General features: G+C 43.7%; 1 protein-coding gene across 2 annotated transcripts in view; it reads left to right on the top strand.

Moving 5' to 3' along the window:
* insc (INSC spindle orientation adaptor protein) overlaps window positions 1–15,590 on the top strand; it is a 46,132-nt gene that overhangs the window by 20,583 nt on the left and 9,959 nt on the right. For both annotated transcript variants that reach the window (XM_076300599.1, XM_076300607.1), the window contains exons 2-7: window positions 2,437–2,525; window positions 8,951–9,314; window positions 10,362–10,414; window positions 11,411–11,534; window positions 11,849–11,962; window positions 15,355–15,480. In XM_076300599.1, the coding sequence (XP_076156714.1) occupies window positions 2,455–2,525; window positions 8,951–9,314; window positions 10,362–10,414; window positions 11,411–11,534; window positions 11,849–11,962; window positions 15,355–15,480 (852 nt within the window). In that variant the 5' untranslated portion in view covers window positions 2,437–2,454. The remainder of the gene's footprint in view (window positions 1–2,436; window positions 2,526–8,950; window positions 9,315–10,361; window positions 10,415–11,410; window positions 11,535–11,848; window positions 11,963–15,354; window positions 15,481–15,590) is intronic.

Here is a 15,590-nt window from a genome sequence, read left to right as displayed (position 1 = left end):
TATATTCAATGATGTGCACATTCTGCTGCAAATTAAGAGCTTTGATTTCACCGGTTTTGCCTGTTAAACAAGCAGTGTGCTTTATGTGGGTTTCTTTCACCTTTGCTTGGTAATGCCATACTTCAATACCACTCTCCTCTCCACCAGGCTTGCTCTGGTGTAATACCAAGGTGATACTGGCCTCATAAATGATCTGAACAGCTCACCTCTGCATAACATACTCAGCCGGAATCATATTATTACTCTCATATTTTGACATTATTTATCTTGATGATGTTCCATTCTTGCAAGATTCTCAAGTTGAGGTTTAATTCTGTACATGTATCATCCAAAGATGTGAAAGATGTTTTTAGTGTTAAAATACTAATAAACTAAATGTTAACCAAATAATACTAATTTGACATTTATCTGCTTTTGACACCAAATAGCATTTAAATAAAGACACAGTGCTGATGTCCATAATTCCCAATAGCAGCCATCATTGGAATTTCATTTTTGTCCACAACTGTAGGCTAGTTTTAGGAGGCCACTGAGTTCATCTCATCTAATTGCTCCTTAGGAATTTAGGACTGGGCCCAGTAGCAAAGACTTCAATGAACATCATGGAAGAGGAGCTGACATTGTAAAAACTGATGTAGACCATTCAATATCTGACCTAAAGTTCCTCAAATGTCATTTTTTCCTTTGTTAATTTCTGTTAGAATATTTTTTTTTTACTTGAACACTAGTAAAGGGAGATCTGAGGTTTTGCTTCTTGTGACTTTGGTGTAGCCAGCCCACGCTCACCACCCTCATTGTGGTGTGGAAGTGTTCCACTGGATTCCAACTGGGACAGTGGGCATGGATTATGAGCTTCAGTTCAAATTATACTGAGAGTGGAGGAACCACTAGATCACATCGCAAAAACTGGAATCACCAAATAGACAGTAGATCAAACTTTTCAAGCCTAGTAGCAAGATGAGCCAGAATATCAACAAAGGGTTGTTTGACACTCAGTCTGTTTTTCCACGAATTTCTCTAACTTCTGATGAAAATTGTCTAGAGGTCTTTATAAACCACTTCTAATTGGTGATTGGTCACTGGAACAAAAACAAAACAATCTCTCCCCAGTTGCTTGTTTATAATGCTGGCAAACACTTGTCTAGCAATACAGTCTGTCTGTTTGGTATCACGGTAGACTTAATAGTGCATGCATGTTTTATTATCACATGAAATCAGGTATAAATGTTTTAATCTTTACACTACTGTTTGACTCGGTTTAACACACTGTGTCTGTATATGTCTGGCATTCTGTGGCCCAGTGGAAATACGATGTTTGCATTTTTGGGCTATATGTGTTGGTTGCTAAACCAGTTCTTACAATAAATCAACTCGTAGCGCTTATATGTATATTTAGTGACCCTCAAAATGGGACACTATCCACAGCACAAAATGACTATCAGTGCCTGTGCACTGAATCTTGTTTCTTTATCCATTTAGACTGTAAAGCTTTCCAGGCATTTAATGTAATCTACCTGTTACATGAAGCTGCTCCACAGAGATTACTGAGTCTTATGTGTTAGCTGATTGCGCTCCACTGTAAACATCAAACATGAAATGGTTCTGCGGCGGCAGGATGTCATTAACTAAATGGATTAGAACAAGGACCGGCCCTCATGTCTTGCAGGTTTAAAAATTGAATAATCTAAATGGGATACATCAATAAAGAATGCAGAATAAAGTTGTGAGCACTTAAGAGCAGCAGCCCTTGCTTGTGTTCAAAGTGTAGAGTCACTCGATGGCAGCCATCCAAGAAATTAAGAGATAAGAATATTCTATTGGCACACTCCAACTGCAGCTATTTTAAATAGGGGGTTATTGATAATTTAATTACTTTGGAGAAAAAGACAAGACAAGAATAGAAGCCTTGGATGTAGATCAATGATGAAAAATGATTCATGAATCCTGTGCTATACAACGGTGCCTGGTTGCATTGTGTTGATAGAATGGTGTTGCTTGGTTAATGTAAAGATAAGATATAGTGAGTATTGGTATCATGTTGTTACCTCTCTACCAAATGGCCATGTATCTTAAACAGTCTAGCCATGACATTTTGAAAAAACTGCATCAAAAAATCAGTGACCGTACCTTTTGACTTGTGGGATAAATACCACAACATTTGTTAGGAATCTTGGTCCTGTTAAAAATCTGCAAGCTTTGAGTAATGTCGGTCTGGGCCCAATAGCAAAGACCTCAGCAAATTAGAGAAAGCGGACCATTTCCAAACCACAGTGACTGGAAACTGCGAGATGGCTATGTGATATGAGAGTGGCTTACATTGTGCTGTGTGTCCGACAACAAACACCACTATTAAACCAATGAATGGTTGCTGTTATAATGGTTGTGTAAAATGCATGAAATACATTTCTGTAAATAATAAATGACATTTGCTTACAGGTGCTATGCTGAAGGGGAATGAGCCTGGACAGAATGGCAACGCCTCAGAGTTCCAGACACAGTAGTCGATCCTCTTCTACTCCGAAGAGGTAAGCAGAGACATATCCTCCTGGATCCTCTAGACTTTTGCTCTGTGTATCTACTTGGTTTTGCTTCAAGGGCACATATCTGAAATAGTGTGATGGTACAATGGATGAGGTAGGTGCCATGACGCATCATGATGATCATGGCCTCCAGAGGCCTTGCACAAAAACAAATGAATTGTGCACTTTCCTTGTGTTGTGAATAACTGTGAAGATGCATCCTAAACGAATGTAAATGTTGAATGCTCCAATTATACGATGGTATATAAGAAAAATGGCAGCCCTACCTCTCTGTCTTGGACATGAAGCCTAGCCGTGGCATGGAGACCAGGCTGTTGGGTCGGGTGGTGAGGCTCATTGTCCTGCTGACGCAACTGGCTGTCTATCCCTGAGTGTGTTGAAGAGGTCTCAGGCATCATACATCAAAACCACACACTGGTGGGCCATGTGGTGTCAGCACACCTAATGCCACTCTCACTGTAATGACAGTGTCAACACACACACACACACACACACACACACACACACACACACACACACACACACACACACACAAACACACACACACAGAGAACTGAAAATATGCTCTACTTAAAGGAAATTACCCCAGGTATTCACTTTACATGTTTGTCTGGCTTGCTTTTTCTTTACTTTTCAGCACGAATGTAGCCACATCAAGTCAGAGATTACCAAAGCTGCCATACCAGAATTACATAATGAACCAGATATGCGTTTGTGTTGGGGTTGGTGAACATCTGGCTGAGTGCTGTATTTGCATTCCATATACCGTATGTCCTTAACGTTTGGACACGTATCCTGTCTGTTTTGATAGTCTGTGTGTCTACGGCTCGTGAGCAGTGTTAGCTCTCTGTGGTGGTTGTTCAGTATTATTTACAGTGCTTTCTCATTGTGTGTGTTTAGGGGAAGAATGAAAAAGGGAGGAAAAGGAGGTTGAAATACAGTATAGATGCATCTGTATGGAGTGCATTCTTTGTAGAAGCACAGAAGAGAACATCTGGAAGTCAGATGTTGATGGTTTCCATGAGGGTCCAGTCACATTACTCTTTTTCAGAGGAGGAACCTTGAGAGTATCCCAGTCTGCTGTGTCTAACCCTGCTTTACTGCTAATCTGTTAAGGGTGTGACAGCCATAATCATACCCCCCTCCCATATATTAAAGAGCCAGGGACAGGACCACACCCCTCACCATGAATGCAACCTCTGTGTAAACAGTAACTTAAGTCTGAGAACTATCTGGTTTGTTGGGCTTTGAAGCAGACCACCTGGTCCCAGGAAGTAGTAGAAATGATAGAATTGTTGTTATACAGCCATTATTTTTGAATACTGAAAGTACCAGGACTAGCATGGAGTGTGTATTTTTAGATTTTTGTACTGAATAGCTCATTATCCCCAACCCTCCCGTAAGTTCTGGGAATACAAATATTTTATATAGCCATGTGGCTCATTTATGTTATAAAAACAGATTAGGTATGAGTTGAAGATTTTATAAAATAAAAAAAATAATGATGAAAATGAAATAAATGAAAAATATGTCAATTTTTTTAGTAATTGGATCAGGGATCAAGAGTAATTCTACTGTGTTGTGCAGTACCCATTGTTGTTTAGTCTGCATCTTATCAAGTGTACGCTCAGATGCGCACTGCATGGCTCGTTGCTCTATTGGGCGGCAGGTGGAAGCCCTGTATCCTGTATGTGTGTCCTGGCTCACTGTTCACTCATTCATTTTAATGGTACAGATGAGTCACGCCAAGATACCTTCAGGGGTGTACTGCGCTTTCTGTTGCACACCCCATCCCACCCACACTGGTATTAATTCACACACAGATACACACAGTCACACAGTCACACACACACACACACACACACACACACACACACACACACACACACACACACACACACACACACACACATACAGTACGCACAGCACACACATGCCCCTCTAAAGAACAATTAGCGTTCTCCACCCAGGTAACTCAGTGGCACACTTCAATCTCAACAGGTGTTCCTGTGCCTGCTCTGTCACCGCTTCCATCTGTTTACCTTCCTATTCTCTCCGTCACGCCGCCTAACTCTCCCAGTACGCCGTCTGCACAACTTTCTCCTGCTAGTGCCATTAGTGGTGAACCACTGATGGCTTTCCCAGTTGCAGGCTCTATTTTCCACATTCTACGTCTTTACCTCATCGGAGTGGTGCGACCGTGACCCTTCGTCCACAGAAAGTCAATAGATTCCAGAGAGCCGAATGCTGATGACAGTCATTGTGATTTGTTAATGCTATGGAGAAAAGTGAGTCAGGGCGAGGAGCATCCTCCTTCTTGAATAATCATAATGACAAGGATGACGTAATCACTGTGGGTTTAGTTTTCTTATCATCGTATGGATTCTCTTTCTCTTTGATGTGTTGGTGTCTCATTTTGAAGAAAAAACTATTTCTAAGTTTTCAAAGATCGTGGAAAGGAAATGATTCTCACAGAGAGTGGCCCAAAAGTGTGTTAAAAGCTGTTCTAGGAACATTCCACATCACAGGGTGACATCCAGATCTAAGTGGTGTACAATTTTATACTGCTAGTACTGCCAGTCACTGACAAGTACAGCTGAATTATTAATAAAGTTTTTCACCACGATAGATTCTTCTCATATTGTTTTTTAGAGTCATAGAGTTTTTTTTTTACTTTACGGTCTGTTTTGTGACACACCTACTGTAGTTCACAACCACTGTGGAAAAATCCCCATAACCGGCAGTGCTATAGATTCCCGAGAGTAAATTTATGTTCACAGTTTTTGTTCAGCAATCAATTTATTTCTTGTATCAATAATAATTGCATATCCAGAATTATATTATAAATAGGTAGGATTGCCACATCAGCAGTGTCTGATAAGATTATTCAAACTTCTGCATGCTTTCTTCATTTGACTTGAATAAACCAAGATACCATTTAAGTGAGTTAATTGCAGATGTAGGTCAACATTGTCTATTTACATGAAGTCTGATGCACTCAGCTCCTTCCTCTAATGCTTGGATGTGCTGTCCATTGATGCTCCTACAGTATATGATGGCTACCTCCTAGCCGAGTCTGTGTGATGGCTACCTCCTAGCCGATGCTATGTGATGGCTACCTCCTAGCCGAGTCTGTGTGATGGCTACCTCCTAGCCGCCCGCACTTTCCCCTTCTGCTCCCTGGCAGTGTCGCTCCATTGTGCCACTTTATTTTTGGTTTGGAAGCCCACACCGTGTCATACTCCACACATTAACATCAATTACATGGCAAATGGAGGCAGGTCACCGACGTGCTGCTCATTTACGGCCACACCATCACACCCCATTAACGGTGAGCCCCACTGATGAAGATTGGCTGTGCCAGCCCAGCGAAGTGAGTCACGGAGGCAGCTCTGCTAAGAGGGCTCATCCACACTGAACATAAGACTGTCCTGGTTCACAGTCAACGCGTCACAGGCCAGCAGATGCAGTGCTGTCGCAATGATAACCGGGGGTTGAGAGTTTGGAATACAAAAAAAAGCAAAGAGATGCTTGCTATTTATTCTCACTGCAAACCAATGAAAAAAGAGAAGCTGTTCAGACGTTATATTAAAGACTGGTAAAGCACCTCCTTGAAGGGCATTGCCTTTGTAATTACAGCTCCTCTGAGTTTGCCATGAGGCAGAGATTCAACTGACCTGCAGATTTCAGTTAGCTCCTGTATTATACCCTGACCTGCATTTTTGCTCATTCACACCACTCTTCTTTAGCAAGTGGGCTCTCATCTACTGTATGAGTGTGGTAGCTGAAAGGGTCAAGGGTGTGAAGGGAAGACTGTTGAGTGAGGTCAGTTAAAGCAGGGGTATCATAACTGGACATACAGTAAGTAAAGTAAAGGGTGGGTATCATAACTGGATATAAGGTAAAGGGTGGGCATTTCTTTAGAGGTTAACGGCCTCTCCTGATTTGGCTGCCCATCATGGACTGGCTCTAGTTAAAGGTTAATGATCTCAATTTGGATTGGCTCTCACCTCCCAATGAAGGATGCTTGTGTGTGGAGATGCAGCGAGTTGGACGCCCGGGGGTCCTGTCTCTCCTACTGTCCTTCACCGTGTCCGCGGACTGGCCCAGGGTGCCTCGTAGTGTCTGAATAGAACTCATGGCCACTCCAGCAGTGAGTGGAGGAGTGTGCGCTCTCCTCCGGGGGCCTGGAGTGTCTTTAGTGGCCCAGGCAGAGGAGAGGGAGGTGGGGAGGCCTCGTCCTCACAACACTGCAATAACCAAGCCAGCACAGACTGACCCCATCCACAGTCAGATATGTAAATATTTAGCATTTCTTGCTATGAAGAGTAGGCTATTTCACCCAGGCCATAAAACAAACCAATTATCATGTTGATTTCCTGAAGCCTTGTGATTCTTTCCACATGGATATGCCAGGAGAGAAGCAACTCCAGAGCATGTTTGATTAGATGCGCCCCAGATACACATTTCTTTCGTAAACATGAAAAAAACATGAATGCAAAAACAAAAGAAGAGACAAAATATTTACAGATAAAATCTGTAAATCAGGCAAAAATGTTGTCTGAAACATGTGGGACTAGACAGCCTTCATGGCTACATCATTTGCCCATCCAGTCATCAGAGCTAATGAGATGTTTCCCCCCCCCAAAAATGCACAAATTACAAATAGAACTAGAGCGTTACAACCACAGGGGCACAAATGTACATGTTTGTATCATTTTAATTTTGTCCCTCTGCTAAAAAGCCATGGGGGTGCAACAGCAGGGCTTGTGAAACAAATGACGACCAATTAAGGCATGTGACCTCTGCCCCTCTCTCTTAGCTTGGCCGTGCCAGTCATTAGTCGTCATCCAGCGAGGGCGTCTGGGTGGTGGGCGGCTGGGGGTGCGTGGCTGGGTGGTGTGTGGCTGTATGGCGCTCCCCTCTGATTAATGGTGGAAAAGGCAACCCAGTGGTTCCCCCGCCCCCACCCCTCCAGCAGCACTGCAGTGCATGCTGTGTGTCCCTGACCTGTGGGAGACAGGGCATTAGAGTGACGTTGCTAAAGGGATCGACGAGCTCTCCACCGCTAATTGGGCCCCACACTTGTGTGGAATGTCAGTTCTGTTCTTCTGATGCTCACATGTGCACTCTTTCACCAGACCTGGCTGGCTCTTTCTCAGCCCAGCAGTCTGATCTCACATGCTCACATTCACTATTCATACAGAATGTTCTTTTGGCCATTTGTTATTAGCTTGACACAATAGAGGTGGTAGGTATAGTGGTTTACTGTACATACATACAACATGTATTCCCATACAGGAAAATACGAGTGATAATCAAGAAATTAGTTGTATTTGTAGGTTGAAATTAAACTCGATTTATTTCATAAAGATATTATGACAAAACACACATATTCTCCCTCCCTCTGTCTCACCTCAATTCATTACATTTCCAGGAAAATACTCTGTCATATATTAGATGTATGGCCTCAAAATGTCATTAAACTATACAAAGGTCACATGCCACTTTAGCATCAAGAGCAGAAAAGAATTATAAAGCATTGCCTATTGCCACTAACAATTTCTGTGTTACGCTGAATAAGCTGTTAAACCTCTGAACATTTGAATGAAGGTCTATTGAAATGACAGCAGGTACTTGCACTTGTGTATATTAGCATGTTGTTAAACAGACAGAAAGCGGGGCTCTCCATACCTTCATCCAGTCACATTAGAGAAGCTGTGGCGTCAGAGAAGTGCCCCCATTTGATGCAGTGTGTGGGTGGTTGGGCACAGATGATATATGGCTATTAGTTGAGGAGAGGCGAGGGAGACTGCGTTATTGGAGGCCTGTCCTTCCGTTTGCTCAGGGTTAGGGGTGTTCTCAGAGGCAATAGATCGTCCTCCCTGTGGCTGTAATGGTGTGTTCGTTTTACTGATCTCCTGGGAGGTTGAGGGAATCCCCCCTTTAAGTCCCACTCATTAAGCTCCAGAATTGCAGAGGAAATCTTTTTGCTCCTCTCCACTGCTGGCTAATGCCTCTGTCATGATGTACAGCCGTGGCTTTGATCAGGCTGCATCGATTGGCTGGAACCTTTATTGAAAGGGCTCTTCTGTAATAACCAGATCTTTAGTCCTCTCTCACACCTCCCATTAGTGATGCTGGGACACTTTTTGGATATGGGCTTTCTCATAGCTTTCTGTGGCTTTTCCTATTACTCTCACAGCAGATATGTCAGAGAACAGAGGGGTTTTTTTTAGCTCAGGAATATTTCACTGTTAATAACCGTGGTGTATGGTGATTTGCCATTTGCTGAAACACTGGAAACACTGACTTTTTGGGAATAAATGTTCAATGCAAATCATACAACTGTGTGTGTGTGTGTGTGTGTGTGTGTGTGTGTGTTGTGTGTGTGTGTGTGCTTACGGCAGGATCCATGCCATCCAGGTGGACTCGGTGCAGCGGTGGATGGAGGACCTGCGCCACATGACAGAGGTGGAGTGCATGTGTGTTCTCCAGTCCAAGCCCATCGGCGTAGAGGAGGACGCCGGGCAAGGCGAGCTCATCGTATCCGGGACCACGGGGGCTGGGGGGGACCACGTCACCCGCAACAACCTGCAGACGCTGTTGAAGCGGGCACTGGTGGTCAGCACGGAGCTGGGCAAGATGTTCCAGCGGCTGGAGAAGGGCCGGTGGCAGCGCGTGCACAGCACCGCCGTCCGCACCAACTGCCACGTGCGCTCGCTCGTGCATGAGTACGGTGCCACGCGCACCACCCCATCTGAGATGCAGAAGGTGAGAGTTCCACGAGAAAACAAGAGGTGCATTGGCTGTGCTGTGTAGCCGTCCAGCCTTTGTGACTTTGTCTGGACACCTAAACATGATAAGCAGCAGCGTTGCTAAAAAAAACATAAACTATATTATTTACTTGATTTTGCTGTGGAAATGGTGATGCTATTTCATGTTATACTGTATATTCCTATATCTTATGTATTGACTAGGAGACAGCAACAGCACAACATCCTCTGCCAATAGAGTTCCAAAATGCCAAAAGGTTTTTTGTGCCACAGACATGTTGCATTTCCAAAGCATAGATGTGTTGTTACATTATATATCAAAGTGTTGTAACACTGTAACTAAAGCTAGACGCTATAAACACCAGAGACTTTGTGAATGAGTTACAAAGGGATAGTGGGGGCATTTGAATTCAGTAATAATGGATGACGCTTCTTCTGGTTTATTCATTTTTTCATCTTTTCTTAATCGGACAGCCTTATGTGGGAAATATGATAATTTTGTATTATGAAAATAGCAACATACTGTAATGCTTTGTAGAACAGGAAAAACATCTCTCGGTTCACTGCTTTGTATTTGGGGGGAAATGTGAGCAAGCCTAAATGCCTATGGCCTAGCAATGAGATGCAGCTTTGAAGAGGAGTGTAATTGTGCCCAAGCACGAGGACTGGACCTGGAGGCCATCTCAGGGTGGCGGTGAGATGAGAGGGAGCGTGTGTTACTTCACTCCAAATGAGCCGGTCAAGAGACACCGTCACTGCATAATGCACACACAACACAGCAGTGCAGGCTTGTCTGGATTCATAACATCCATTTACCCAGAAACCAGTTGAATAATGCATTTCATCCATTTGATTTCCTGTGTGCGTGCGTATGTGTTTGGTGTGTGTGTGTGTGTCTGCATGTATGCCACTGAAAGTTGTGGCCTTGTGCAGTTATTGGTGTGCGATACGGTCAGCTGTGTGATTATGTGGCTTATGTCACGGTCCAAAAGCAAAAGCACAATACTTAATTAATGTTTGTCTGCATCCCTATCTTGTTACACAGTATGAGAAGTCTTTGTTGGAGAAGTGCATGGAGCTGACCACCATTACTGAGAGGTGAGTTTATATGGAATAGGACTAGATTTCAGTGGACAGTGGATATGTATGATATGACTGACAAGCTTGCTATCAGAAAGATGTATAAGTATAAGTATAAGTATATATATTCTTTTGATCCCGTGAGGGAACTTTGGTGTCTGCATTTGTCCCAATCCATGAATTAGTGAAACACACTCAGCACACAGTGAACACAGAGTGAGGTGAAGCACACACTAATCCCGGCGCAGTGAGCTGCCTGCTACAACAGCAGCGCTCGGGGAGCAGAGAAGGGTTAGGTGCCTTGCTCAAGGGCACTTCAGCCGTTCCTACTGGTTGGGGTTCGAACCGGCAACCCTCTGGTTACAAGTCCGAATCGCTTACCAGTAGGCCACGGCTGCCCCCGTGTATGTATGATTGTTATAACTTTAAATGATATAGAAATAGGATGTAATATGTAAGGGATAATGTATAGAACGCCGGTCATTATTGGGAAAATAAGTCCCTTCAGGGCGAACTGGACCCCGACGCGCTGTTCTATACATTATCCCGCTTATTATACGGCTACTTGCCAAAACGAAAAAATAAACTCCACGATATGTCTCTTTACACTTATTTGTTACCGTTTCGTCGTGGCTTTTGCTGAGAAACAAATAGTTCGCAACACAGGCTGAACTTAAATCAAACATTCTTTAGAACACAGCTGATCAACCGTCTGCTTTCAGTTTTGAATGAAGTTCAAATGCAAGAAGTGACCGGACTACTTGTGGAGTGATGTGAAAAACTTAAATCAGCAGCACAAAACCCGTTGCCATTGACAGTGGTAATTATATGTTTGCAGTGGTAATTACATGAAAATATTTTACCGTAGAACGTTGGGAAATCCCATTCAAGTCAATGCAGCGTTCTACTAGCATTGTGAAGAGGCGTATAATAATAAGGAACAATTGGACCCTTTGCATTGGCAATCTATTTATTTGTGTGTTGTGTTCCTCCCATGTGAAATGATACTGTTAGGTGCCTCCACACTGAGGATGAATACTTCCTTAAGTCCATGAAGGAAGCCATTCATGAGATCCTCACGGATGTCAGTGATTCGTTCAGCCAAATGATTGACATGGCCCTCGCCAATGAAATTCAGGTAAGCATATGTCTATGAACTGTTGGTGAGTGTTTCCGTATGTAAGTCGGTCACATGCAGAGACCGAGAGAAAAACAACCACTTAGTCTTTTGTTTACTGCAGTTTGACAACAGTATACAGGAAATGTGTTGTTAATGTAATCATCACACGTACGGTATACACATGCATGCCCAGACATGTGCACCCCTAGACAGACACAGGCAAATAGACACACTGACTCATGGGAACACACACCATTAGTAGCAATTAAAGCAGAGATTTAGATGTCTGAACTTTCCACTGAGCAAGTGCCCTTGGTTTGTGTTTATGTCAGATTCTGATCAGGCAGATGGAAGCGTCCGATAATGTTTACACCATTGGCAGTGCCATCAGCAACCTGCTGTCCCTCACACAGGACGGCCCGCAGCTCTGCAGCATCATCGCCAAGGTGAGCAAGTGTTCAACCCAAGTGTCATGCTTCATCTGGGCACTATGATCTCAAAGACTGCTGGGAAATGTCCTGTTTACTTCCAGAAAAAAAAATTAATCCAAACAGTTAAAAGAGATGCCAGATTTCACCTGTCCAAAAATGACTCAGAGATTTATTCTTAGCACAATGTGTGGTTTGCACATTATAAGTTTCCACCTTAAGACAGCCACACACCACACATGCACGTGCACACACACACACACACACACACACACACACACACACACACACACACACACACACACACGCACACACACGCACACACATCTGCACTTGTGTTTACTTCAGCCTGTGCTGTCTAAGTGTCTTGCTTTGTCGCATTCTTAGACTAACACTCTCACTCTTGGCATCGGTCCTCTCCCCGCTGACGTTTTACTGCTCCCCCGCCCCCCTACCTGACCCCGGTTATAAATAGCCTTTCTCTTAGCTGCGTAGGAGATAAGCGAGACCCCAGCGCTGGGCTCTGTGTCCCTCTGGCCATTAGCAGACCTGCGCGCAGCCAAGACCCGGCTTGATAAGACTCTTCCTGGGTATGCGATTATTCCCCCCCGTCCCTCTTTTTCCCTGAATGGAGCCGATCGATACTGTCCGGTCCCATTAGAGTGCGGTATTGATCACTGTGACGGGCATGCCTGTGCTCTGTCAGTGGCCGGCCTGCGGTCTCCACCATGACAGTCGGACACAGGAGTGCTGGGGCCTCCACAGCTGTGGAAATCTGTTGACATCTGCATTTCATTTAGACGTGGAGCTTTACCTCTTTCTCCCTTCTCTCTCTCCCTCCCTCTCTCTCCCTCCCTCTCTCTCTCTCTCAGACTATTGACTCTACCTTGCTCTCTCGCTTTCACCATCTGTCTGTCTCTCAGTTTCAATCTCTCTCTGTCTAACTTTCCCCTTTCTCCCGCTGGGGATTGTGTAATCACATGTGTTTTAAATGGGGGAGCCCATACACATACTGAATCATAATGCAGGCTGTTGCAGAGGTATCGTCTGATCTCGTTCCCTTACCCATCCACATCCTTCACCCACACTGACTGCTTTTTAATGATGACGTTAAGAAATTAAATTATATGCAAAAGATTTGGAGCCATTTCCTTTTTAAATGAGTTCTCATGAAAATGGACTAGTAGCTTATGTGCTTATATTTCCTCTTAAATGGATATGTAATATTTCTCTGTGGGTTTAGTTATAATATTTTCCTGAAACAAATCTGTAAGATGGAGGTTAGAGCTGGGTCACACGGTTATGGCTAAACGCGATGTTTTCCCCACAGCCTTATACAGTAAGAGATAAAACTGTTGACAGGATGTTAGGGCAGTGGGATTGTGTTTGTCCTGCTGTGTCCAACTGGACTAAGTACAGGCAGAGGTCATGACGGTGAGCTCAACCAAGATACCTCCATTAATTAAATTACATGACACTGCCACAGAGGGTCTGCTCTGGTCCGACATGCATGATAAATAACAGGCTCGTCCATAAATATACCCAATCTGGACAGGTTGAAGTAATCCCACTGGTATAGTAGCTTTTCATTTGATTGATTTGTTGAGATACAGTTGAAGACTCTGGATATGCATCATTCAACCAAGGAAAGGAGGGATTTAGCATCAAACTAACCACAACAGTGGGACACCAGATTACAGCTGACAGACAACAGTTTCATTATCATGCATGATTACAGAGCCTTACTTTTCCAACTGCTCTTCAGACACTTGGGATATTATACTACGTAGTATTTTTCAAATGACTACAATTAAAAACAGTGAGTGTAAATCAGTGACTGTTCAATCTGCAGGCGACACTTTAAATAACTTGTTGTATTGAAGAGCTTAACGGATGACAAAGAAAATCTAAAACAATTTTACAGACTTTAAATGAAAACCATGAAAGCCATCAAAAATATATATTTTTTCCGGGTTGAATATTGTCTCTTCAGGATAATTATCATAATAATCTGAAATACTTTTAGAAGTCTTTAATTGGAAGGTCACTAACTGTAGTGTCCTCATCTCGAGTATTGTAATGTGTAGTGTGTCTAAATACAGTACCTATGGAAATGTCATATCCAAAAAGTAAATCTAAGGAAACTTAGTTTCTCAGTCAAATAATGGATCTCTTGGTGACTCATAGTATTCTGTATTTAGCAGAGGCTGAGGGCGGGAGTGGCGTCAGTTTGCCACAACCTATTTACTCCAGTGAGACATTACAACACATTTCTAACACAGTTTCTTTCTTTCTCTCGTTCTTTCTCTCTTTCTTATTAGCTGTCTTTCAGCACCTTCTCTATTTCTGTGTTTTGGTTGTTATTTTTACACATGGCACGTCACTTTCAATATGCACTACGCACGCGATGCATTAGGCTAAGTCCTAAATCTGTCTTTTGTAGTTTCCTTTGTTTTGTCTGTTGGAACATCAAGAGATTGAGCAGTCCCACTCGCCGCGTCCATTTCATGTTTGTGCCGCCTGTTTGCTCTCGTCTGAATGGAATCCTCTCTGTGACCCTACTCAGGGGTGGGACACATTCCCTTCATTACTGCGCCGCGCCGATGTGCCTTGGTCCCTGCCACACTCACACACTGCTTTTGGAACACACGCACTGGAACACAAGGAGGGAAATACGTCTATAACCCACAAACACACACACACACACACACACACACACACACACACACATACACACAAAGAGAGATAGAGCGAGAGAGAGAGAGAGGGAAGAATTCATTTTGAGCAGTGATTGAACTGGTGTGTGAAGCTGAGTGACTGAGGCTGAGGATGTGGGTAGGAGGATGCTCTGGTATGTGGGGAGGAGGAGGAGGAGGAGGAGGAGGAAGAGGGGGCTCAGATCCGTGTGTTTGCTGGTGGAGTGGGCCGAGTAGGCAGGCAGTCAGGTGGAGTGGCTCCAGATGAGCCACTCCAAAGGGACAGTGCGTGGCCTTATCAGGAAAGAAAGCAGTGTCAGCCTGGATAATGGGTCTGATTGGGATAATGGCCATAGTTACCTGGTCTCATAGGTAATTTTTATCTCTATTTTGCGTGTGTAATTCACTCAGCGAATGTGGAGTGGAGGATCTTGGTAAACATTTTTTTTTCCCACCGCAGTGTGTTTGTGTGATGTTTTCCCTCCAGTGATCACCGAATAAATCTCTGACGTGGGCAGGACTAATAATTGCATCTTTGAAAAAATCCAATAAATAGTTGCAAGAATTGGATTAGATTAGATTAGATTACACTAAATTAGACAGAAAAACAGAGACTACATCTGGTCATACATAAGGATGTGTGTGTTTGTGTATGTGTTTCAATGTGTGTGTGTGTGTGTGTGTGTGTGTGTGTGTGTGTGTGTGTGTTGGCAGGAGGGAGCAGTGGTGGTCCTTTTTAAGATCTGCAGACAGGACTGCTTCAGTAGCCTCTACGCTCAAGCGCTCCGGACAGTAGCCTCCATCTGCTGTGTGGAAGAAGGCATCAACCAGCTGGAGAAGGTGCAGTACAACACACACACACACACACACACACACACACACACACACACACACACACACACACACACACACACACACACACACACACACACACACACACACACACACAC

The sequence above is a fragment of the Alosa pseudoharengus genome, unplaced genomic scaffold (genome assembly GCF_046254945.1).
Source record: "Alosa pseudoharengus isolate Yale_2024_CS ecotype anadromous, Long Island Sound unplaced genomic scaffold, YU_APseudo_1.1 YU_APseudo_1.1_scf_10, whole genome shotgun sequence".
NCBI lineage: Eukaryota > Metazoa > Chordata > Actinopteri > Clupeiformes > Clupeidae > Alosa > Alosa pseudoharengus.
Note: the sequence above shows the minus strand (reverse complement) of the source record. Positions and strands in the feature narration are given on the sequence as shown.